The sequence below is a fragment of the Clupea harengus genome, chromosome 5, assembly GCF_900700415.2.
Source record: "Clupea harengus chromosome 5, Ch_v2.0.2, whole genome shotgun sequence".
Classification (NCBI taxonomy): Eukaryota; Metazoa; Chordata; class Actinopteri; order Clupeiformes; family Clupeidae; genus Clupea; species Clupea harengus.
In genome coordinates, this window is record NC_045156.1 from 4575173 (window position 1) to 4601235 (window position 26063).

Genomic DNA, 26063 nt, shown 5'->3' on the forward strand with positions numbered 1-26063 from the left:
GACGAAACTATTAATTGTAAATTATGTTGAAATAAATGACACTTAGAATGTATAATCCCTAAGTTATTATTAAGCCTGTGTGTATTTTCAGTTGTGTATTCTGTGTGGCAATCAGTCTGTTAGAATACTGTTATGTTTGAATTAAGAACATTCTATGTCAGTTATTTTGTAGCGTCTCTTAGGTTGGATGCGCTGTATGTAGCCTGCTTTATTGCTGAGAACATAGATATATATAAAGGCTAGATGCAGTGCCGCTGCTAGCCATTTTGGTGCCCTAAGCATAACTCCTTTACGATGCCCCCCCCCCCCCCCCCCCCCGAGAAAAAAACGTTTGTTTCTGCCAGTTTAACATTTCGCCAACAGCTGACCAACAACTGCGGTCAAGCCAGCCGACACTCGCGTGTCTTCGGTCAAATCAGCCGACACAGAAATTCTACTGCACCTATATACTGATATTTATGGTAAACGCATCCGAACCGCCCAGAACGGGAACGGGGATATTTCAAAGTACAATAAAAACAGTTTGTTCAATAATTCCAGTGAGACTGATATGGCTGTTTTCAGGACCTCTCTGACTACCCACACACTCAATATTAGACATTTTTACTGTATAAATTATGATATTTTTTAAAGTAAAGTCAAACATGTGCCCAATCAAATCGGTTCATTTCTGGATATTTCAAAGTACTATAAAAATACTTTTCCCAATAATTCCAGAGTGAGACTGATATGGCTGTGTTCAGGACCTCTCTGACTACCCACACAATTAATATTAGACATTTTGACTGTATAGATTAAGAGATTTTTCAAAGTAAAGTGCAACATTTCTACTGTGGAATACATCATTTCTGGATATTTCAAAGTACAATAAAAACTGTTTGCTCAATAATTCCAAAGTGAGACTGATATGGCTGTGTTCAGGACCTCTCTGACTACCCACACAATTAATATTAGACATTTTTACTGTATAGATTAAGAGATTTTTCAAAGTAAAGTCCAACATTTCTACTGTGTAATAGATCATTTCTGGATATTTCAAAGTACTATAAAAATACTTTTCCCAATAATTCCAGAGTGAGACTGATATGACTGTGTTCAGGACCTCTCTGACTACCCACACAATTAATATTAGACATTTTGACTGTATAGATTAAGAGATTTTTCAAAGTAAAGTCCAACATTTCTACTGTGTAATAGATCATTTCTGGATATTTCAAAGTACTATAAACAGCCATATCAGTCTCACTTTGGAATTATTGAGCAAACAGTTTTTATTGTACTTTGAAATATCCAGAAATGATGTATTCCACAGTAGAAATGTTGCACTTTACTTTGAAAAATCTCTTAATCTATACAGTCAAAATGTCTAATATTAATTGTGTGGGTAGTCAGAGAGGTCCTGAACACAGCCATATCAGTCTCACTCTGGAATTATTGGGAAAAGTATTTTTATAGTACTTTGAAATATCCAGAAATGATCTATTACACAGTAGAAATGTTGGACTTTACTTTGAAAAATCTCTTAATCTATACAGTCAAAATGTCTAATATTAATTGTGTGGGTAGTCAGAGAGGTCCTGAACACAGTCATATCAGTCTCACTCTGGAATTATTGGGAAAAGTATTTTTATAGTACTTTGAAATATCCAGAAATGATCTATTACACAGTAGAAATGTTGGACTTTACTTTGAAAAATCTCTTAATCTATACAGTAAAAATGTCTAATATTAATTGTGTGGGTAGTCAGAGAGGTCCTGAACACAGCCATATCAGTCTCACTTTGGAATTATTGAGCAAACAGTTTTTATTGTACTTTGAAATATCCAGAAATGATGTATTCCACAGTAGAAATGTTGCACTTTACTTTGAAAAATCTCTTAATCTATACAGTCAAAATGTCTAATATTAATTGTGTGGGTAGTCAGAGAGGTCCTGAAAACAGCCATATCAGTCTCACTCTGGAATTATTGAACAAACTGTTTTTATTGTACTTTGAAATATCCCCGTTCCCGTTCTGGGCGGTTCGGATGCGTTTACCATAAATATCAGTATATAGGTGCAGTAGAATTTCTGTGTCGGCTGATTTGACCGAAGACACGCGAGTGTCGGCTGGCTTGACCGCAGTAGACCAACAATAATGGAAATCGCAAGGTTTCATTAGCTATAGACCTAATCAGAATGTTTGTAAACAAAGGTTGCCAAGGTACTTCCGGGTGGCTAACTGTCATCCTGTCAACAGTTGTTAGTATAGTAGCATAGCATAGTAGTTTATAGTTGTTCTGCCTCTAGGCATTTCATTTGAATTGTCGAATTTGTAAAAATTTCAGTTTCATCCAGACTTTGATTTTGACGTTGTAATTTTGAGCCGTGCAGGAAGTAGGCAGGTAAAATTGTTCAGAATAATGTAGAAACGGCAGGCTGACGGTCATTACACCGGAGAGATTCCTTATTACAGGTTGATTCCCCAGCAGAGGCATCGCTGTATCTTGTTATAACTAAGTTAATTTCATTGTTTAAAAACGTAGTTATAATGCTAAAAAAGGCAATGTTAAAACGTGGATGCTATTAGGAAATGTTAACAGTTAGCTTAACATGTGCTTTCTTTACTTCATGGAACTAGGTGACTTGGCTAATTGCAACATTTAGCTTTTTGTGTTCTAGTTGACTCTTTCACCCTTTGATCACTTGAATTTATTGTCGTGGATTCAGTACAATTTGAAGAATAAATCTGCAAACAAGAATACAAGACATTCTTCATCTTTATGAATATAAGAGAGTTTAGCTCGCTGTCTAGTTGAAGTTATCACACCTCAACGAGGACAGTACAATAGTAGTTAATTTACGAATCGATTAACGTCATGCCGAAGACGTGTTGTGTTTGGGGTTGTAATACCAGATGTACCAAGGAATGTAAAGAATTAGGTTTAGGCAACCAACCACTCATGAACGGATTTGCGGAAGACATTTTCTCACAGGTCATTTATAAAACGTTTTTGTTGGGTTGCTGTTGGGTAGCATAACGGTAGCATATCGTGCAAGCTTGCTAGAGTGATAATGCTAGTCCCGTTGTTGTAAATAAACAAACCACAGACAGTGGCGTGATCTGGCTTGGCTATGATACGGTTACTTAATCTTTTTTTATAATGCAGGTCGGCCAAACCCTGATGCTGATCACACTGATTTTGCCCAATCACAACACCTGGGACCTGAGTTAGCTAACTCCAGTCCAACCACATCTGCTAAGAGAGCACAAACCCTCAAAACTGCTCATCTACAATACAATGACAAAGTTTTCAATACTGTCAATAAGATAGATAGATATGTACTTTATTAATATCTGTATGGAAACATTCTTGTGTCCAGACAGATAGCTGGAAAGCTACAAACAGTCCTGAAAATTGTTCATCGTTAAGTTGGATATTGTAGCGATCTCAGTCGCTACGAGTTTGATACAATAAACCGTTACAATATGACCGTTACTCGCTAACAAATATCAACAGCAACGACATCGGGAACGTCTCTTTTTTCAGTTCACAAGATCATACTCATAAAACGTGTTGTTATCATATTCACAATTATGAATAAACGTGTTTGTAGCCTGGTTAAATTACATGGAAAATCCTGTTGGTTTGTTAAGGTTTACTATGGGCAGGGGCGACGTTAGCCACCCGGAAGTAAGTTATTTGTTGTTGTGACGTCACGTTGAATTGTCGTATACCATAAACGTATTCATTTCAGTGTAATTTTGGCAAACCACTACTGAACTGGCTTGGATGTATTGTTCATAGTAATAGTCAAGAGACTTATATCAAGATTCTCTCAAATTTCATGTTGTTTCATGTTTTCTTGAAATACCATTAGACCAAGGCTGCCCAATTTGGGCGCCGCGCTCTATTTGTTTCGGCCCACGCTCCGGTCAGAATCAGAGTCAGAACTTAATTCGTTAAACAGCATTTTAACCCATCTCGAACAGGGCCTCTGTCTCAACGTCCTATGTAACTCAGACTGGTTGCAGTTCACTGCCTGGCCACCGTTTTAACATTGTTTTAGATGGGTCAAGGGGGGGGGGGGGCGCTATTTACCTCTTGTCAATACAGATCCATAACTTTGCAGCTAAAGTTTGATTCCTGGTTGCTATGGTTATCTATGTGCTATGCTAGCTAGCTAGCTAAGGAACCTTTTAATAATCTTAAACGATTTAAATGGAAGATTTCTGTTTGCATGAAATGATAGCTATCTAGCTAATGTTATAGTCTCCTCGATTTAACTTCTACAATTATAATGGGTGCCTGTTACACTTCGTATGAACGAGTTCATATTCACATATATTAACACCAGTTCATCATGTGTAAAGAATGCTGATATGAAATATGAAAACAACCAGTAGTCAATGTGCAAGCCTCCAATTTAATCGTGATTTAAGATACTCTATTTAAGTTGGGGCAGTCTGTCCTTCAGTCGAGGCATGATGATCTCTCGTTTCACCTGTTCGTGTTGGCGAGTCAAATGCAGTTGAGAGGAGCTTGTCTCCAGGGGACAGATTACACTTAACTGTTATATTTTTCTCTTTTCACGGATGCAAATAAAAAAGGCTGTGATTGGAATACGGGACTGGAGCTCAAAATCACCCAAAATTCGGGATGTCCCAGACAATTCTGGACTGTTGGCAAACCTACTTGCACCTAAGTTATAACATATTTGAGTGTGCTAACATTAGCAATCACGTCAGCTAGTTCGAGGTGTATGCATACCATTAAATTAGCAGCACATTTCCCGTATTTAATAATGATTAAACATGGACTTGCCTGCAAGTGATGCACAGTCATCGTCTCGCAGTTTCTTTCTATTTCTTTTTTCTGCCCCTGACTCCTGTTGTCTTTTTGAGGCCATTTTCGAAAAGTTCACCTAGCCTACTGTCAAAGTTCGAGCAATTAAATATGTCTCTAAATATATCTCTTGTTCTGCCTGTTTTGTAATATACATGCCTAAAAGGTGCCTAATATTTCTATACTGAAATAATATCGGCATTATAATTATTATAACTATGATGATTTTTCAGTTGCCTATTTTTTTGGTGCCCCCTCAGGACTTGGTGCCCTACGCACAGCGCGTAGTGCGCGTTATGGGAGCGGCGGCATTGGCTAGATGTCTCGTCCGCGTTGCCAGCCAACGGAGTCGAACGTCCGCACATGGCGGCCATCTTGCCCCAGGCAGCTCGCTCACCCATCACATTGTGTTGGTAGTGGTATGTACTTTTTAAATAACCATAACTTGCTCAATTTTCAACCGATTTTTAAACGGGTTGGTTTGTTATAAACGTCAGAGATGTAGTTATGACACTGCATACTTATGAATAATTATGTTATTTTCTTAAAAATATCCAAAAAGCATCCCGAATTATAACCACGTTAATAACGTTTGTAAGAAACCAAACCATTTGTAAATCCGTTGAAAATATGGCTGAGAAGATCTAAAGTAAAAGGGCTATGCTATCGCCTATTTATTCTCAACAGTGTCGACTCTCATTATTGAAACCAATCAAGAGTCATAGATAGGTTCACATACCGGTATTTTCATCAATGTATCAATTTTATTTTATATCTGAAATTATACATACATGCGATATAAAAATAAATCTAAATCTCATACACATACTTTCTTTCTGTCTATTTACCCACACACCTGAAAGTCTACAGCTAGTCTACTGGGCTCATTGCATGCATATCTTTCTATTTCTGACCCTCATTCTGAAACTTTCTGACCACCTCCCATAGTTACCAGATCTGAAAATGTCTCCTATAAGTAGGATTATTTTTATGTTTCATGGTATGGTGTTTTTTTGTATTAACTTGTTAATAACATACAATGTTTCTGTTATTGAATGTTATCGTCATGCCCACATCATTTTCATCATCATTATTATTATTATTATTATTACCGTAATTAGTGTGCTGTTATACACAAATTATCATTTCTAATGATAATTTGTGTATAACAGCATTTGTTTACCAGTCTGTTTTGTTCATAGAAAAAGAAGCAAATAAACACTTTTGAAAGATTTAATTGTAGACAATGTAGATGTAGACTTGAAGAATGTAGAACAATTTTTTTTTACATAAAACCCAGAAGAATTAAACAATACTTTAATAAACAACACCTTCACAATACAACTACTATTTACAATTATTCACTTTTTACAATGCTATTTTTTCTGGAACTTAATTTTCTGCCACGCCAACCATTTGCCCTTTGGCAAAGATTCTAACAGAGGGCAATACACTTTGCCACGGAACCCGCTGTGTCCAGTCTGAGTAGTGCGGAAGTGGCCACACTTTTTACACGTGTTCGATTGTACAGTCCGTTTATATGGCCTCTTTGGAATAGTTGCACAGGTTTGTGGGCGGGTGCCCTGGACTGCTGGCCTAGGAAGGACTACTTGTAGAAGACTTACAGGTTGTCCTGCTGATACGAAGATCTGAGTTGTCAGAAAGGGTCCTGGCGCTGGGGGTGTGGCAAACAACTCCCTCTTCCCTGGCCCATTTGGCATGATGGGACATAGGAGGAGACTAGAGGCCATCTGCCTCTGTTGGACCTGACCTGCTGTACTCACAAGTAGACTAGAGGCCGTCTGCCTCTGTTGGACCTGACCTGCTGTACTCACTGGCAGCCGGCACTGATACTCTGGTTGTGCTGGCATGGGTTCAGCAGGGAGTACTTCTGCCTCCTGAAGAGGCTCTTCAGTCTTAATGAGGACTGGGGGCAATACAGTACCCAGGGGAAGCACAGAAAGCTCCGGCTTCTTCTCCCCGTTGTCATGCCATTGAACAGTTTGGTCATCAACAGCCTATGCAAATGACAAAAAAATAGCAATATAAAAGCTTCATTGATACTGATCTTTAATGACCCTGTACTGAAGCTGTGGGTTTAATAAAATATATTTACAAATGTACTCAAAAGTAAGAGTTATGCTCATATCTATATGCCTACATATTCTAGACTGATACTTACCATATCTTCATCTTCAGCTGCACTATCAACTCCAGCATCAGAGGATGAACTATAGGGTGGAGTGGCTACACTGGAGGCCATTGCAGATGTGCCTGGTACTGGGGTGAATGTACCGGGAGTCAAGGTGGATGTGCCAGGAGCCATTTCGGATGTGCTGGCAGTGACTGCAGACGGGCCAGGAACCAAAGTGGATCTGCTGGGAGCTATGGGGAAAGTGCCCAAGCCCATACTGGATGTCCCTGGAGCCACAGTAGATGTGGGGATCGCCAAGGTGGAGGACAGGCTGGTGAGACCAGATGTAACAGTGGAAGGACCAAGAACCTGAGAGGCTGGAGCCTGAAGGACCTCCGGGTCCAGCACTGTGGGGTCGTCTGTAACGTCAGAGAAGCACTCATCTTCCTCCAAGCTGTCCTCCACATCATGCTCTTCAATAAACTGAGCAGCCTCCTCGGAATCAGGGTGCATATCCTGCAGTGCCTGACCAGTCTGCCGGAACAGATACTGAATCCCTATGAGCTCTCCTGAAACAATAGAGGTAAAGTGGTTTTAGTGGGTTTTGCCAGGGAGGAAGTTTAATAAAAAGTTAATAAAGAATGTATAACAGTTAAATTCATCATAAATGCTTACCAGTGTAGCGTGAGGGTGGACAGAACTCTGGTGCCACCTTCCTGCCGAACAGCTTCTCGTAATTGGTGTTTACACGGTGAAGCAGGTCACCTGAGTAGCCGCTTAAAGCCGATGGTCCAGTAGCCAGAGCAGCACCCCCACGGTCCTGGTTCCACCGGTGCAGTCCTTCCAGGAGATATATCTGAAAATTCAGATTGTTGGCACTGGTCCCTGGGGAAAAAAATAGTACATCTTAAATTATGGAATATTCTTTCATTATACAGCACATGAACCTACATGACAGTGAGTCTTTGACTTTGAGTAACTGACAGCCACAAACCTGGTATGAAGCGGTTTAGATGCAGATAGAAAGACTCTAAAGATGTAGAGCCTCTGGCACATCTGTACATGGGCACCCGCACACCTCCCTTTGTCCGCTCTCCCATTTTGGTGTATAGAGCAACACCTGGCGGGTCCTGGATGCACTTGACGTGCTTTCTCTGGACACTCCAGATGTGCTCCATCCTCTCCCTATCAAACAAAGGAACTCCATGGGAGTCGTTGCCACTGGTCCCCATGAGCATCTGCAGCAGCTCCTCCAGCATCCGAGTGGTGGTCAACTCACCACGGGTCCTTCGCCGGCAATGGAGAGCCAGCTCCTCCCTGGACAGACGTTTGGTGATGTCGAGGGAAGACAGGCCCTGGCATTGAAGCTGCTGGGTTTTCGCTTCGCACAACAGAGCTAAATCAGCTGCATCCCACTCAAATATGCACGCTGATAGGCGTGACATAAAGATGGGGTAGACCTGATGAGCAGCTGTTGTGCATCCCAGGGCAAGTCGGCACATGTAGTGCCAGACATCCAGTCTTATAATAAGATCTGGCCACCCGCTGAATTTGGGCTTCAGCTTGGTCTCCCCTGTCTCAATACAGCACCCACTGTCCACATATAAAGCAACAGGGGGATCCACAGCGGCCTGCTGGTATCTCATCACCAGGCCGGCTGCCATCAAGTCCAGGCCTGCCCCCTCCGGAGCGGTCAGCACACTGATGAGTATCTGCCCGTACTCATTTCCCACAGAGGTGAGACAGAGTGCTGTCCCCTCGGCTGTTCCGGCAAGCTTCCTGGTGATCTGAAGCATACAAAATATATATAGGGCCACTGTGAACATGATTCAGAAATACTGAAATACAAGCAGTAGTTAATTTCAGTAGCCTGTTTTAAAGAAAATAAGATTCTCTAACCTTTTTGGTTGAATCCATTTTCAGAATGGTGCCGTGAGTCGAGGTGATTCGGGCCTGAATATCCTCCAGCCTTGTTAAAATATCCTGTCTGTAAAAGGACAGGAGCCACTTACAGCTCGGCACCACAGCAGGCTCTGGAGGCTTAGGGAATGCCACGGGCAACAGTTCGGGGCGCTGGAGGAAATCCACACATTCTGTGGTGTACATCGCTACACGGTGAAGCCACTCCTCTGTGTGGCTCTCACTCAGATGTTTAAAAACCTGTGTTGGGCCGTTACCCTGGCCTCTCTGCCGCAGAAGCCTGATCACCCGGATGTCACATGCAAACCTGGGTCAAACACAGATATATCAGTAAGAATGTTTAACATATTACTATTTGAAAAGGCAAGAGAAAAGAGAGACATTTCTCACCTTTTTGTGAGGATAACCTGAAATTTTGATCTGTGAGCCAAGTCCAGTTGCGTAAGGACAGTCTGGCTCCAAGACACATGGGTGGATCTACATTTGGTGCAGATTAGAGTCTCTGTCACCATGTTGTAGATCCTGTCCAAGTCCAGGACCCGCCGTGCCCTCTTGTGCAGCCCCCCTCCTGTGAGTTGGTGACGTCCACAGGGAGGGTTGGGACAGACCACCTTCACTTTCCACAACTTGTAGGGCATCCAGACAAGAAGTGAGTGAGCAAAAAAGTGGTCTGGAGCAGGAGCCTGGTGGTACAGATAGCTTGGCTGTGGTGGATTGTACCAGAGCTGCAGGTTGTCTTGAAGCTCTAGTTTCCCCTTGGGCCCCAACTTGAATAGGGTCTCCACAATCCATTTGTGGTCTTCAGGTGGGAGGCCCTCTGACCACAAACGAGGCAGATGAGTTGTCTCTGTCCCGGAGTCAGACATCTTTGCAATAACAAAACAACAATGTGTAAAACATATTATACTAAGACACAGCTGATGCTCTACATAGTATTCATTTAAGTAAATTAAATGTTCAAATGACTTACAGACCCAGTGGCACACACTACTGTGGGACTGAGAACAGGCACTGAAGCTTCAGCATCTGTCTGAGAGTCTGGAGCCTGTAAAAGCATGGTAAGAATATTATACTAAGACACAGTTGATGCTCTAAATAGCATTAATTTAAGTTAATTAAATGTTTAAATGACTTACAGACCCAGTGCCAGTGGCACACACTGCGGTGGGACTGAGAACAGGCACTGAAGCTTCAGCATCTGTCTGAGAGTCTGGAGCCTGTGAAAACATGTTAAGAAATATATTCACATTTGTTAAAAGTATTCAAAGCATTTACAACCAAATCAAATCTTAAGTTATTATATCATACAGCTGCGCTATATGAAACTATATTACTTAGCTTTGAAGAATATTGGTGTTTTTCATATACTTTTAAGTAGTTGCAACTCATGTGAATCCTTCCTCCACAAGAATGTATCACATTTACATGAAGTGGTCTTAAAAAGATTTCACACATTGAGGAGCCACATTCAATAACATTCAGCCAGGCACACCTGCCTGCAGTCCTTTACACCTTTAATACCTAGGCAGATCCCTTCCCACTTCACACCTTGAATCAGATCCCCAGACTCACCCATTATCTTAAGTAGTGTATGCTACAGAGCTAAAATAGGGTGCTGTCCTGTCATAAACACAACATTCTTTCAGCATTCAAATGAGATCAAGTTTTTTTTTAATACTCTTGGAAGAATTTGTGTGTAGAAACACACACTATATGAGTCTAGTATTGACCAGTATTACCTTCTGAGTGTGGAATCCACAAACACACTTCATCACTTGATCAAATAAGGACATCTGTTCACGTGCCTGCATCAGGCACGTCTCAATCTAAAAATAAGAGTTGTACATTTGATTGAGGTGAACATGAATCAACTCATTAATTTTCAATTGTAATGTAGTCACAGAGATCTGTTGTAAATGATTTGCTCTTTAAACTGTATTACCTCATAGTAACCTAGTCATTTATTGTATTTGATACATGTTATGATGAGTAAATAGCAATTAATACAATATACTGTGCCATGTATACACTCATACCTTTTGATAGAACTCATACCACTTCTTCTGCCTTGGAGCGGGCCTGTTCCCCTCCCCTGCAGGCCAGGCCCCAGTACTGGCAAACTTCCTCAGACGTGACATCCAGTCTGAGTCAGCCATCGCCTTGTGTGATTTTGAAGATTTTGCCTTTGATGACAGAGCATGTATATTTTTTGAATGCATGTGTTGTAGCGAAAACAACTGTTTCCAAATCTTAAAGATAATATTCAATCAGAGTCAGAAGTCCGAGTGCGATAAACTGAAGTTTTATTCAATCCTGCAGACATTTCATCCAAAACGAGAGTGGTGGTCCATGGAGCAGCTCTGAATCAAAAACCCAGTGCATTAACCTTTTAAAGTCATAACTCGTCACTTTATGCAAATCACAAACCTCAAACTTTATCTAAAATGAACCAATCAGAATATTCCCTCAAATCTCCACATATTTTATCCACGCTTTAGCCAATCAGAATATTCTTGTTCACCTGTTGTGAGGGAACTTTTTGGGGGAATAGACCCTCGTGACCACATTTTTTGTGTCCTTACAATGTTGCAAAAAAGCCTGTCCTTGACTTGTCAGCATCTCTTATCTCAAGACTCCCCCATGACTGCTTGGCTGTCTCCACCGGCCTGCACCTGTTGGCCTGTTTTCTAAAACAAGTCTCACCCCTGGGAACAGGCCTTTCTGCTTGACCTTACATGACACTCACTTTTGGACACAGGCCTCATACACTGGTTGTTGCAAAACTGCTTCATGTTCACCACACCAATGTATTATAACCATGATTCTCAACAAATGGAAATAACATAAATGCTGGAACATGAAAGCCAGACTATCTATCTTGTAATAGCAATAACCCTGAGAAAAAAACACAATGGAGGCATAAGCTACGTGTCTGTGTTTGACACAGCTAATGTATTTTCTCAGTGTAGCTATCTACCATAAACTTGTGTAAAAGAGATTGTATTCATATGACAACCTTCCGATATATTCGTTTATACATCTGAATTTACATGATTGTATAGAAAATACTCATTCAACGCCTACTTAAAAGCCCCCTTAATCTCTTTGAAGAGAACGAGCAAAATTCTAGTCAGATAAAGGAGTGTTTGTAATGTAGCAAGATAGCTAAATAAATCGACAGGACAATCACACAACAGGTGAAATTACTTAAATTGTTAAAGTTATATCATACAGCACTAACACATAACATTATCAAACGCCGGCTGTTGATGAGAATGAGCGAGCAAGCAATGAGAACATACTTAAAGTTATGTCATACAGCAGTGTAGTAAATAACTCCTCACCATGCCGCTAATCTTTCTCTGTAGATTTGAACGACCCCTTAGCTTTAGCATCCGGCTTGCTTCATTAGTTCGCTGTCTGATCAATGCTTCCCTCAGATAAACAAACTTCGCTTCGCCCGCCAACATTTCTCCGCCGTGATTGGTCAAATGTTGCAAATGTTATAGAGCTAGGGAGAATTTGCCACGATGATTGGCCGCTAAGTGTTGGATGCACGAACCTGATTTGCCCTCGCGTTAACATGTCTCGCCTTAAAGCCTTAACCACTCTGCCAACTTGTTTCCTCAATGTCTAAACACACATGATGGCTTCAACTGTATCTTAAAATGTTATTATCAGTAATATCAACAGTGTCGTTAGTTTTTGTTATCAGCGATAAATTATCTATAAAAACACATACATAACTACTTAGACATTCTGGTGTCCTCAAATCTGTAGCAAAGTAGCAAACCAAACCAGACCAGTTTTACAAACCAGTTTTACAATAAAGGACATTTGAAGGCTGATCTGAGTTTATCTCTCTTGATGTCCATGTCTTTCTGTTAGTGTTTACTATTTACTATTAGTCTATTTAATTCCATCTCGGTCAAAGTCTCTTTCAATGTTATGAAACTCACGATGAGACAACGTTCGCCTGCGAGATCAAATTTAAATACTACATTTGACCAGTAGAGGTCAATGTAAGATCGTGTAAATGTGACGGTATGCTGACCAAAGAGCTGAGAACTACAGCGTGCTTATTGCTGTGAAAACAAAGGCAAGTAGCCTATGTATCTTCGGTTAAATTAGCATGACACAAATTAGCTTAATATAAATTCGGGGCTAATGGCCTCAACATATTTCGTATTTTTAATTGTTTTCTTAGGATAGGCTATCAGTAACAATAGACGAGAATAGCGGTTTCATATTGTGCCTCACAACTCTCACTAACCCCTGCAGCATCTCTTTTTCCCTACCTGGCAATCACTATATAAAGTGGTATCCACATCATGGCCCTGCTTGACCTCAGAACATTTGAGCATTAACCATATTGGACTGATACACTGTTTTAGCTCAGTGATATTTACAAACACACAGGATGCTTGCATAATTGAGACTATTCCGAAACTCTCTCCTGTCTGTTTCAGTTAGTGAGTAAACCCCTCAGAGAGGAGTTGTACGAGGGAACAGCAACCATACTTCATCACTAAAACACCAAGGAGGAAAAGCTTCAGCACTACAACAGAACAAACTCTGACACAGATCGGCCACATGATGAACAGGAGTAAAAGAGATCTGCAAAGACACTTGGCCCAATATCTGTTACAAAGGTAACAGAGACAGGCGAGTTCAAATAGCCATAGTTTTACAGATATGCTGAACCTTGATGAGATATGCTGAACCTTGATGAGAGTTTTACTTACGATCAAAACATTTCAACACATAGCCTATTGTTATACTACTCCAGTTAAATAATGTACACTCAAAAACCCCTCAGGGTTTCTCAGCTGGTGTCCATAGAATTCTTCTTACTCAGAGAGGTTTGTAGAACAAGAATTTGCATTTCAGCTGCTTGTCTTGTTTATGGCAATGTTCACCTATATCCAAACAGCCCCTTAAATTACATTGGTTGTCCGGTTTGTTGTCAACAGAACTGTTTATTTCTCTGAGACTCTAGGAAGAATGTTCTATGTTTAAAGAGCCTGTGAAGAACCTTTTTATTTTCAAGAGCGTGAAATGCACTGTCAGATTGTGTGTTGTGTGAGTGTAGAACCGACAGGGAGGTGTGTGTTTGTGTGTGTGGTGTGGCTCTGCTGATTGAGTTCTCCATGTTCTGATGTTGCAACCGGCCCAGCTGGGACCCAGGCCCTGAGGGGACTGTAGGTGGGGTCGGGTTGGAGGTGGGGTGGGGTGAAGTGAGGTGGAGATGGGTGAACTGGCGTTTTGTAATGTTGAGGAATGGTTGGTAGATAAAGCAGAGGTTGTGTCCTCTCATTCAACAACCCCTGGAACCCCTGTTGAAAGAGATTATCTGCCAGTGCTGTGATTTAAGTTGTCATGAGGAATAGGAATTTCTTGACGAGATCAGAATTTTAGGCACTGTGGTGTTCCTTTAAGTTTACACTCAAAACAAATCTGCCTCTCTCTCTCTCTCTCTCTCTCTCTCTCTCTCTGTGTGTGTGTGTGTGTATGTGTGTGTGTGTGTGATATCTTTCCTCCACCACCAATCCCCTCCCACCCCAAACCACCGGCTCAGCTTTTAAGCATTTTGTATTGTGAAATGTTTGTATTTAGGCTAGCCCTGTCTTTTAAACTTTGTATGTCACCTACTTATATCCATAGTGCACAGATGTGTGTTTGTCTCCGCAGTGCGAGATCCAATCAGGTCATTCTATCCCAACCCACAGACCGTTTGTGCTGCACCATCTGTGGTTGTGGCACACTGACAGGTTGTCTAGCTCAGTCAGTGGCCACAAACCATTGGGCTGTATTGTGTTGCTACCTTGACCTGGGTTAGACACCCCAGGGCTGGTCAATGCAGCTATTGTAGTGTCTGAGAGTGGGGTTGGGTACTTTTTACTGAGCTGTTCTGAAACAGTAGAAACCGTTCAAGTGGTGCTGAGACACACACACACACACACACACACACACACACACACACACACGCAGACACACACACACCAATGCGCACACACACACACACACATGCGCATACAAACACACACACACACACGCATACACACACACACACACACACTCTCACACACACACATAGACACACTTTCATGCAAAGTCACACACAGAAACACATTCAAACTGATAACTTGCAGACATGCTCACATACAAGAAAGTGTTTGTGCGTATTTGTGCTCTAAGAAACAGAACACACACATACATACACAAACTCTCTCTGTCTGAAACTAAGACCTCATCCGTGACTCACACACACCCACCAACCATGAAATCAGATACAAATACTGTTTTTTATTAGTCAGAGGAAATGACAGTGCAGTAATATCACTGCAGTATTTTTCCAGCTCTCTTTGCCTGAGCACTGAGGATGACTCTTGGGGGCTTAGACTCAGTTGATTTCATCATTTCTTTTTGTATTAAGGATATTTGTGCTCTAGGTCTTCTCAGCACTCACTGTTCATATTTAACCAAAGTTCAGTTTTTAACACACACTGTAGTGTACACTGTTACTGTCATCATTTATTTTTGTATTAAGGATATTTGTGCTCTAGGTGTTCTCAGCACTCATTGTTCGTATTTAACCAAAGTTCAGTTTTTAACACACACTGTAGTAACACATATGGTAGGATCTATTGACCCTTTTGATGTCAAGTCATGTTGCATTATCCCAGCATAATCACAGACTCTGCCTGGACCCTCCCATGGGTCCACCACCATGGCTTTGACTGCAAATGCTTTGGGACATTACTGCGTGGGTTTAGAGCAGGCCAAGTGTGTGCAAATGTCACCGGGACACACTGTATCATCTCAGCACCATGATGCAATTCAGGGAAATCCAGCGAGTCAGCTGAACCCGTCCCATCAGAAAGTAGGGTAGCTAGCCAATGTGTGGGACATGACTCTCAAACAGCTTTTATAAATTAATACAGGGCTTTTTTTCTCTTTCAGAGACATTCTCTCTACTTATTATTTGGTATTTCAATACTCTTGGACTTTTAGCTTTTAAAGATTCGTAAGATTCGTCCATAGCTATTTGTACTCAGGGTCAACCACAGTGGGGGGATGCAGTTGGCTTTCGTGTGAAAAACAGGGTGCCTAATTCCAGTAATGGGAGAGAAAGAGGTCAGACTGGCTTTTCTTCATCATCTGATACCTGTCCTCTTTCTCTTTCACTCTCTCTCTCTCTCTCTCTCTCTCTCCACCTGGTCTGGAGAAATAGGGTGGGAAAGAGACATTAGCCATTGGGGTGAATGAGGTAACTCACCTCATTCACACAGGAGGGATTGGTTTCAAATCCATTTCAACTGCTGTAACTTTCCAAAAAGAACCAATCTCAGATGTGATTTCAGCTGCGCTGTTGAGCACCGCTCACAGGCTCAGGAGTTGCCGTGCAGGGCCCAAATCACACGTGTTCTGTTTCGACGTGGGAGAGGGGGGGGATGACATATGACACAGGTCGGCCACTAAGAGGTGTTGTGTGGCCACGTTTTATAAGCTGTTTAACGCCAGAAACCTGACTGCCACCGCTGAAGGCCCCCGTGCTCCGGGGGCCAGGGGCAGTGTGAATGTGACGCGGTGAGCAGACACATAAAAAACATCGTGTAGGACGTTAAAAAAGAGTGCCGGAGAACACGCTGAAAAGGCCCCGGACTCGTGTTTGCCGGCCGGCCGTAAATCTCCCCGCTGGTGCATGACGCTGGTCCTGGTGCTGCAACAAAGCCCATCTCTTCACCAGAGTTTTGCCCATTTAGGGGCAGGCAGAAAGGAGGGACTCTGTGTTCGGTGCGGTGAGGAGGCGACGCCTGCGGTTGGCAGTTGAATCATTAGCACTGTTAGAAATGAAGGCAGAAAACAAATGACTGTGGTTACTGGAGCTACTTTATGTTGATTCTAGACACTTTGTTCTCTAAGAGATGTAAAAAAAAATTATGAGATAAACCCCAGATATCTTTCTTATCATGGTATTTTTCTCTGTATTCACTTTGTTGGCCCCGTGTCTGAACCACACACATATACACAAACACTCTCTGACACACACACACACACACACTCTCTCTCTCTCTCTTTCTCTCACACACACTCACACACACAAACATAACACACACACACACACCAGTTTACCTTACATTTCCTCAAACGCTGGGAGGCCCGTTTTTCTCTCCCTCTTGTTCTTTGAGTAGGTGAATGTGTTAGCGAAAATTTCATTAAGTGATTTCCTGCGTTTTAAGACTTGCGGTTCAGCCAGCAGGTCACAGCATGGAGCCCATAGCAGATGCAGGTCTGCACTGTCCCAGTGTCCTGTGACTGAGCCCGAACACCACACACACACACGCCCAGTGTGAGCTGTGTGTTTGTGTGTGTGTATGTGTGTGTGTGTGTGTGTGTGTGTGTGTGTGTGTGTGGGGGGGGGGGGGGGGGTGTTGGAGAAGCAGAGGAGTTTGATGGAGTCGTGTGGAGGATGGCTGATGGATGCCTTACATGAGTAAGATAAACCAGAGTCAGCTTTAGGGGCTCTTATGTGTGAGTGTACGTGTGTGTGTGTGTTTGGCACAGGGAGTGTGAGGATTAACGGTGAGGACGGAGCTCTTCATCTCCACGCACCAGTGTTTTGACAGTGAGAATTTGTCATCCGCACGGCAGGAACGAGACTCTGCTCTCCCGTCTGACAGAGAGAAGGCAGAGTGTGTGTATGTGTGTGTGTGTGTGAGTGAGGGTGTGTTTGTGTGTGTGTGAGGGTGTGTGTGTGTGTGCGAGCATGTGTAGTATGTCCAAATGTGAGTCCAGAAACCCTTGTTTAAAAGCCTAGTTTTGGATCAAGATCTGGCTCAATCATTCTTTAAAAGATTGCTTGGTTGGCTCCTACAGTCACCGATTTTTTCTGACAGCATCCTCTCTGATCTCTTTACCTCAGATGGTTTCAGTCATCTTTCCTCCACCCTCCTCCAGCTGCACCCCCCCCCTCTCTCTCCTTCTCTATCTATCTATCTCTCTTTCTATCTATCTATGTCTTGTTTTCTCCCCTCACCACCAGCATCTTTGAGGAGTGGAGGACAGAGGGGACTGCGGTGAGCCTTCGCTCCTGTAGAGCCAGTAAGTCTAGACTCCAGATGTGCGGCGCTAGCCCCCACGGTCCTCTGTAAATATCATGAGCAGATGTCATCGCTCCAGCCCTAAATTACGCAGGGGGGCGAGGACCGGCCCGAGAGAGCGCCGCGAAGCGGCCACAAAACCCTTGCTCTCTCTCTCTCTTGTTCTCCCTCCCTCTGCCCCCCCCCCCCCCCAAAAAAAAACACATGTGCCCCCACAACAGAGACGCACGCAGCACGGCATCTCCAAGAGGACAGACACACACACAGCATCCTCAGAGCCTAAAACAGCAGACAGGGGATTCAGCTACAGTCAGGACGCACGGACACGAGCCACGCACAAGCCAAAGGCACAACTCATACATGTGCTGTCAACACACTCCCACTCCCAGCATGCACACCATCCACAGGCCAGCGATATCAAACACAAAGCCAGTGATACCTAACAAACAAATGGCGACTACACTAGCACGTGTAAGAGACGCAAAATATTATATGGTTCACATTCATGAGACACATAAAGGATAGCATAACAGGGCTGTAACAACCAGCAACGTAATCTCAGGAGTCTGGGCCAGCAGCTCCAGCCTTGCCAGTTGTGCAGCCCACAACCAGGCCAAAACCATGAGATACACACAGACCAGGAGTCTATCGCAACTCTCAATGAGTGTAGCTTAAGGCTAGAAATATGAACTTATGGCCAGGTTTCTGTATTCACCTGCTTCATGTTTTGTTTCTCAGTAATGTCCACGTGATGAGAGAAGAGCAGGCCACATAGAAGGAAATGTGTCTAAAAGGCATGATTACAATTCCATGGAACAGGCACAACACAAACACTTTTACACAGTTTTGGACTTGTAAAATGACATAGCTGAATTATTTGTGTTAAAAATCCAGTTTGGTCTTGGAATACAAATCTCTCCTGAGAGACCGAACTGAGGCCAGAACTTTCTGGGTCTCTTGTTTCACGCACTTGTGTCGTAAACTCTCCATGAGGCCACACAAATGTCTTGACTTTCAGTCAGTTTATGGATTTGATTTGTGAAATGGCAAATGCTAATGTAGTTTGTGACATAAAAGATGGTCACTCTTATAACTGATGTGATTCCTCCAGTCAAAAACACTTGTTAGCATGTTAGCATGTGTACCTTTCTTTTATGTTTCATCTCCTGTAAATACTCCTGGCTCTTCATAACTTGATTTTTATCAAGGAAAGCCTTCCAATGCGGAAGATCACCTTGAATCAAATTAGCATGTTTCTACTCTGCAACAGAAAGATTATGGCCCAGAACCCAGCTATGAATACAATGAATGCCTGCCCTACCTGCAAGCACAATTTATGGTTTTACTTCGACCAAACACATTCCAATCAGCACCCAAACACAGTTGTAATTAAGGAGGTGAGTTGAGCAATTCCAAGTTGGGCAATTCCATTTGTGCTTACACAGGAAGATATTCAGAAATGCATTCACAGCAAGGCCTTCAAAGCCTAGCATCATGTGTCTGCATATAAACAGTAACCAGCCCATGTGGATTCACACAATTACAGACATTACAGACTATCGTCGCGCCACAATAGACCTCATCCTTTGATTAGAAGCTTAGGGTATAAAAACATGCTCTATAAATAGTCAAGTGTCTACACCACAGCACTAGAAAGCAAGATGGCTGTCATTGAGAGAGGAGCCATAGACATAAATTCGGGAGGGAGGAGAATGACAACATGAGGAGGAGGACAGGCCTGAGCTGTTGTGAAGAGAGCAAGGAGTGGAGAGAGATACTCAGCTGTTCAAACAGGTACAGCACAGCGCTAGCAGTGTTGACCAGGTTGAGGCATCTGTTAAGCAAATATGTGTGCATGGTCATGTCTGTGTGTGTATGTGTGTGGGTCATGTCTGTGTGTGTATGTGTGACCGTCATTCCAGAATTGTAGGACAATTTGACCCTTTTTCTGTTATGTATTTAAGAAAAACAGGTAATAAATCATCAAATAATTTTATTTGTCCTGCTCACAAATGTCAGTATTTATTTGCTCAAATATATAATCACTCAAACTATTAAAAGGACAATAGGTTAAACCTTTGTGAGCTTAGAAAATCATTTAAGATTATTTAAATAAAAATTATATGGTAACAGGGTTGAAATTAGAGTAACAGGGTTGATTACATTTTATTGTAAAGCATGACATACAGTGCACTCAGAAAGTTTTCAGACCCCTTCACTTTTTTCACAATTTTGAATTTTTAGACATTTTTGCAAATTAATGAGGGGAAAAAAAAGAAAAAAAACGGAATCACATTGACATACGTATTCAGGCCTTTTCCTATGACACTTGAATTTTAGCTCCAGTGCCTCTCATTTGCACTCAGGGGAGAAGGGCCTTGGTATGAGAGGGGACCGAGAACCCAATGGTCACTCTGGCTGAGCCCCAGAGATCCCGTGTGGAGATGGGTAGAAACTTCCAGAAGGACAACCATCACCGCATCACTTCATCAATCTGGGCTTTATGGCAGAGTGGCCAATCAAGCCCATTTGGAGTTTGCAAAAAAAGCACCTGAAGAATTTTCAGACTGTGAGAAACTGTCTGATGAAACCGAGATTTAACTGTTTGGCCTCAATTCCAAGCATCATGTCTGGAGGAAAGCAGGCAGCGCCCGTCTTCTACCTTCTATACGATCCCAACGCTGAAGCATGGGAGTGGCAGCATGATGATGTAGGGGTGTTTTTCAGTGGCAGGGACAGGGTGATTGGTCACGGCTGAGGGAAAGCTTAATGGAACAAAGTAGAGAGATCCCTAATGAATACCTGATCAAGAATGTTCAGGACCTGAGACTGGGCCGAAGGTTCACCTCCCAACAGGACAATGACCCTAAGCACACAGACAAGACAACGCAGGAGCTCTGTGAATGGAGAGACCTGAAAATGGCTGTTCACTAACGGTCCCAATCCAACCTAACAGAGCTTGAGAGATTCATAGAAGAATTGAAAAAAAATGGCAATTTACACTAAAAACTTTGAAATTCATTTTTCTTACACTGATAATATGAGTAACAGGGTTGCGTTGTTTAGAGTGACTCAAAAGACTTGGTTGGCTTGATGTCATTTCCTCTGTGTCATGTGTCTCTTTGGTAACAGGACTGCGCCTATGTTGTGGGACTATTACGGTATTCAAAATATATTGATCATGATTAAATTGTTCTAACAATTACATGAGACAAAATCAAACCAAAACTTGTTTTTACTGTTATATTTGATATGTAAATTGGTTATCAAGAAGGTAGGACAAGAAAAAGGGGGTGCTCAAGATCTTAGTATTTTAAATAATATTTTATTTTTCTACAACTACAACTACATTTACATTTTGTAACATTTCTACAACAAGTGCACAAAGTATCTGTTTCTGTGCATATTGGTGAGTTTGTGCTTAGTATATGCTTCTCTGCATATTTATGAGTGAGTGAGTGTGTGTCTGTGTGCATGTGTAAGGTAATCTGCTAGAAAGTGCAGGGCAGCAGAACGGGCGATCCAGTAACGTCTGCTTCCTCTCGCTGGCTTTTGTTTCTCATGTGTGAACAGGTGAGCAATTCACTCTCACTAAGCCAACAACGAACAAGGAAAAACACACACTCAAAAGCACACAACCACACACACACACACAGATTAACAAGCACACATCCACAAAATCACAAACACACACACAGTGACTTGCTAAAAGGCACATGACAAACAGACAGACAAACGTTCATATGGGGTTACCCATTCATACCTGTATACAGTACATTCATAGTCAAACACACACACACACATACACACACATAGAGAGAGAGAGAGAGAGAGAGAGAGAGAGAGAGCACACACACACACATGGTTGTTTTTGCACATTATTTGTGGTGTTCTTAGTGAAATTGGCTCGGTGGGAGGCCAGCTTCACACCCAGCGGGCAGAACTGTGGGGACTTAGGAATCCTGGCATTCCATCAGGTTAACCTGCCTACTGCCCACCTGATACACACAAACACACACACACACACACACATACACACACACACATGCGGGCATATACACACACACACACACACACAGGCAACCACACACACAAGCACATACATGTAGAAACGCATTTACAGACAAGCACTCACACCAACTGGAAACACACACACATAGATCCAAACACAACAACACACACACATGTAGGTGCAAAAATACATACAGACAACCACACACACACACACACACACACACAGTCATAACATAGCTACTCAGACTTACACACGGAAAGACATATGCCTTAAGTACACATGAAAATAGACACAAGCGCATATACATCTGCATGCACTCCGTACCTGCTTTCATACCCACACAGACTCATACAATCAGAGAGAATTGGCTTCAGTTTATTGCACACACACACACGCAAACACACACACTAATGCACACGCACACCCGCAAACACACGCACACACACACACCACATTTGTAAATATATGTAAAAGTCCAGACATATATATGTTCCTCAGCACAAATGTGCAACTCATATCCACAGATTTAAAAACAAACTCGTCCCTCACACCTCCCTCACTTAACTGACACATACACACCTCTGTTGGTTCATTCCACCCACATGCATAACTCTGCGTTTTTCTTGGACAGAGCAACACCTGAGTAATGGCAGCAAAGCCTGGGCTTGTTCCTGGCATCATGAACTCAGAGAGTCATTGTGTAACGGGGAGTCACGGAGACCAACATGCCCCAGAATGTTACCTGTTTATTCAGTATCTGCAAAGGGATAGAGAGACAGAGAGAGAGAGAGAGAGAGAGAGAGAGAGCGAGAGAGAGAGAGAGAGAGGAAAGATCCATTGGTGGAAGGATGAGGTAGACAGAAACCAACGGAGGTAGAGATTGCTTTCTGCAGTACACCTTTTCACCACTAGAGGGATTCAAGAGTTTCCACAGAGGGTGAACAGGAGTATGTTTTAGCCTGGTGAAAGTGAAAACTTCATCCATGTGTGTGTGCATGCCTGTGTGTGCGTTCATGGGTATGCATATGTCTATTATGTGTATTTTTGTGCGCATGCATACATACAAGCTATAATGAAATACACACATGCATAAGTAGATATATATGTAGATGCATGTGTTTGAGTGTACAATAGTGTATGTATGCGGGTGTGTGTTTGTGCATATGTGTGCATACATGACAGTATGTGTGTGGATATGTATGTCTATGTGTGTGTGTGCGTGCGTGCGTGTCTGTGTGTGTGTGTGTGTGTGTGTGTGTGCCCTGAAGGTTCAAGGACTGGCCAGGCCTGGGGAGACATGTCTCTGTTAATTAGTGGAGTGGGAGTAGGTGCCATTCATGGGCTCCTGCCTCTGATAAAGATGTTCAAAGACCTGAGTGGGTTTGGGTCTTTCTTTCTTATCTCTCCCTCACACACACACACACACACACCACGCACACACACACCACGCGCACGCACATCTTGTGCTCATTCTGAGGTGCCAACTGAGGTATTGGTCTACGTGTGTTCCTCTGCCAGATAATTTGCTTTCAACACTCCCTAGCTACATCATGCATAACGATTACATCCCCAAAAGTTTGTGTGTGTTTGTGTGTATGAGAGAGAGTGAGAGAGAAAAGAGAAAGAGAGGGAGAGACTGTTGTGTTTCTGTGTGTGAGTCTATCTGTGTCTTAAGTCTATGTGTGTACCCAAATCATTGGAACCACTCTTAAAATACAGCCCGTTTGTGCCTCCATGTGCATCTGAAATGAAACCCATCACCCAGCAATTACTGCAGCCAGCGCCGCCTTGCACCAGTTTGGCTCCGGCCAGTGAGCAAAGCAGGAGCAATTTAGCTGCAATGTGGTTACAATACAGTGGTAATTGTTGCAAACTATCTCTTCCTTCACCGGGTTTCACCCCCCAACTTCACCAACTGCCCCCCTTCTCCCCTTCAACCTCCCTTCATAAACACTCCCTTACTCTGTGTTGACACAGCTTCAGTGGGAATACCCTCCCTTTGCCCCCCCCCCCCCCCCCCCCCCCCCCCCCCCATCCACGCCCCCACCCCCGCCCCAACCACCCTCCATGACCCGCTCCCCCTCCCTCTGCACATCAGAAGCCCAGGGATCAGGGCCCACACCTGGGCATGTTTGCAGAGGAAGCGGGCCTGGGCGGGCGGTGCTCCATGCGTCTGTCGGCTGGCTCCACAGTGTCTGGCCAGCTGTGCTCTCGGCGCGGCTTGGCCTCCCCTTCGCTCTGTGGGGGCTGCACAGCTGGGAAAGACATGTTTCCCGAAAAGAGGAGGGAAAAAAAGAAAAGAGAAGGAGGGAGAGACAGAGAGAGAGAGAGAGAGTGAGAGAGAGACAGAGATCAAAAAAGAAAAGAAGAAGAAGGAGAAGAAAAAAGGAACAAAATGAGAAAGTTATTTCTAGATCTGTATGTGTTTATCTCCTCAGCCAACTCTTTGGTAGTCACTATCCTGCTATTTTGGGGGAAGGGGGAATTTTTAAGAATACCTCACAGCTGAAATGGTATTTATCTGTTGGAAGCAATTATGCTCTTTTGACTTTGTAAATCCTAGCCAGAATAGCCAAGAGATTTAATTTCAGAAGTCTAATCAGATGGGCTCTTGCTATTTAGATGTGAATCACTAACATGAAAAGTTTTCAAAGAATCATTTCAAGAAAGGAGTCACATGCTGTAGCATATGGTTCTGAGTATAAAGTAATATGAATAATGCCAGCCTTCGGAAAACAGCACCATCAATAACGTCCTTCTACCCAAAGGATAGAATACATTTACATAGACGTGCCCGGGTGAACAGACAACCCAGTGCTGAAGTGACAGTCACATTGGATTTCCCTGACATGTCTGATAATGGTTAAATCATGATCAGCATCAACTGTTCCAATGCCGCCTCCAAAAATCTTGGACCACATCACATGCTCCGCTCTCGCCTCGAACACCTCCTCGTTTGCAGTGTTATAGTCACAGTCCATTAGGCGGGCAGCGCCTCAAATATAGAGGCCATGAAAAGTTATATGGCAGCGTGTTAGGGGCCTGTGTTGTGGGGGATCGGAGCGAGGCCGGGGCTGTGCTGTACCAGCATGAGTCATAAACTCAGGCACATCCCCAGCGATCACTCATGAGGAACGCATTGTGATTGCCCCATAAAAAACGAGTGCTCTCTCTCTCTCTCTCACTCAGTCTCTCTCTCTCTCTCTCTCTCTCTCTGTCTCTCTCTCACTCAGTCTCTCTCTCTCACACACAGTCTCTCACACAGTCCAAGCGCAGGATTAGAGAGAGAAAAAAAGCTTATTCCCCCCCAAATCAAAACAAGCTCTCCACTTGAGGGGAAGAAAGGTTACACTCATATTCTCCCCTCACTCTCCAGCAAGTGAAGCGGCTGCGCTAGACTTGCGTTTTGTCCTTAGGGACTCGTTCGGCCTCTGCTGGTAATCACTATTAGCTTTACACTCCACATACAGGCTAATAATCTTGAGGTAAAAGAGACAACCTACCACTGTGAGCCTTTACGAACCATCAAATTGGATTCTTATGGCTCTCCATGTCTTAGCCTGTCCCCTCCTGCCTCCCATGCACTGTACCCCTGATAGGGGCCAGGGTTCTGTCTGGACCCGGCCTCAGCTGTGGGAATCCACCAGGATGGAGGCTTCATCTTACGTATGGCCTCAGGGCAGGCTCTCACTCACTGTGCTGAGGATCTAACCCATTAATCCTACACTTCCGTTATATTACAAGGGGGAAAGTGTGTAGCACTGTTTATTTCAGTAGCACTGTTTTAAAGAGCTTTATCTGAAGAGGGAGAGGGAATACACAGCATAAAAGCAATGTGAGATTTTTGCACTGATGTTGCAAATATGCTGAAGCAACGAGCCAGAGTAGCATGAACATGGAAATAGAAACTGACTGAGAATGTGGGAGTTTCTGTGTTTCTCTGTTGTTTATCTCATTTCTCTACAAAGCACTTACACTATAATAGCTGCCGAATCTAGATAGCATCATGAAGCTTGTTCATGTTTCAACTGGGCTGCACTGTTTACCTCTGTTATAAGGGTGG

General features: G+C 43.0%; 1 protein-coding gene across 2 annotated transcripts; it reads right to left on the reverse strand.

Moving 5' to 3' along the window:
- Positions 1–6056: 6056 nt before the first annotated feature.
- LOC116220492 lies at positions 6057–12855 on the reverse strand. Of its 2 annotated transcripts, XM_031567392.2 has the most exons (11): positions 12226–12855; positions 10918–11064; positions 10621–10707; positions 10018–10098; positions 9852–9926; positions 9272–9747; positions 8861–9188; positions 7956–8748; positions 7637–7846; positions 7010–7530; positions 6057–6845 (listed from the first exon to the last, which is right to left on the reverse strand). In XM_031567392.2, exons 1-11 carry the CDS (start codon positions 12349–12351, stop codon positions 6204–6206), a joined length of 3486 nt encoding a protein of 1161 aa, XP_031423252.1. In that variant the 5' UTR covers positions 12352–12855; the 3' UTR covers positions 6057–6203. The 2 variants fall into 2 exon arrangements, with proteins under 2 accessions (XP_031423252.1, XP_031423253.1); XM_031567393.2 differs by lacking the exons at positions 9852–9926; positions 10621–10707; positions 10918–11064; positions 12226–12855 and having other exon boundaries at positions 10018–10021.
- Positions 12856–26063: the final 13208 nt, after the last annotated feature.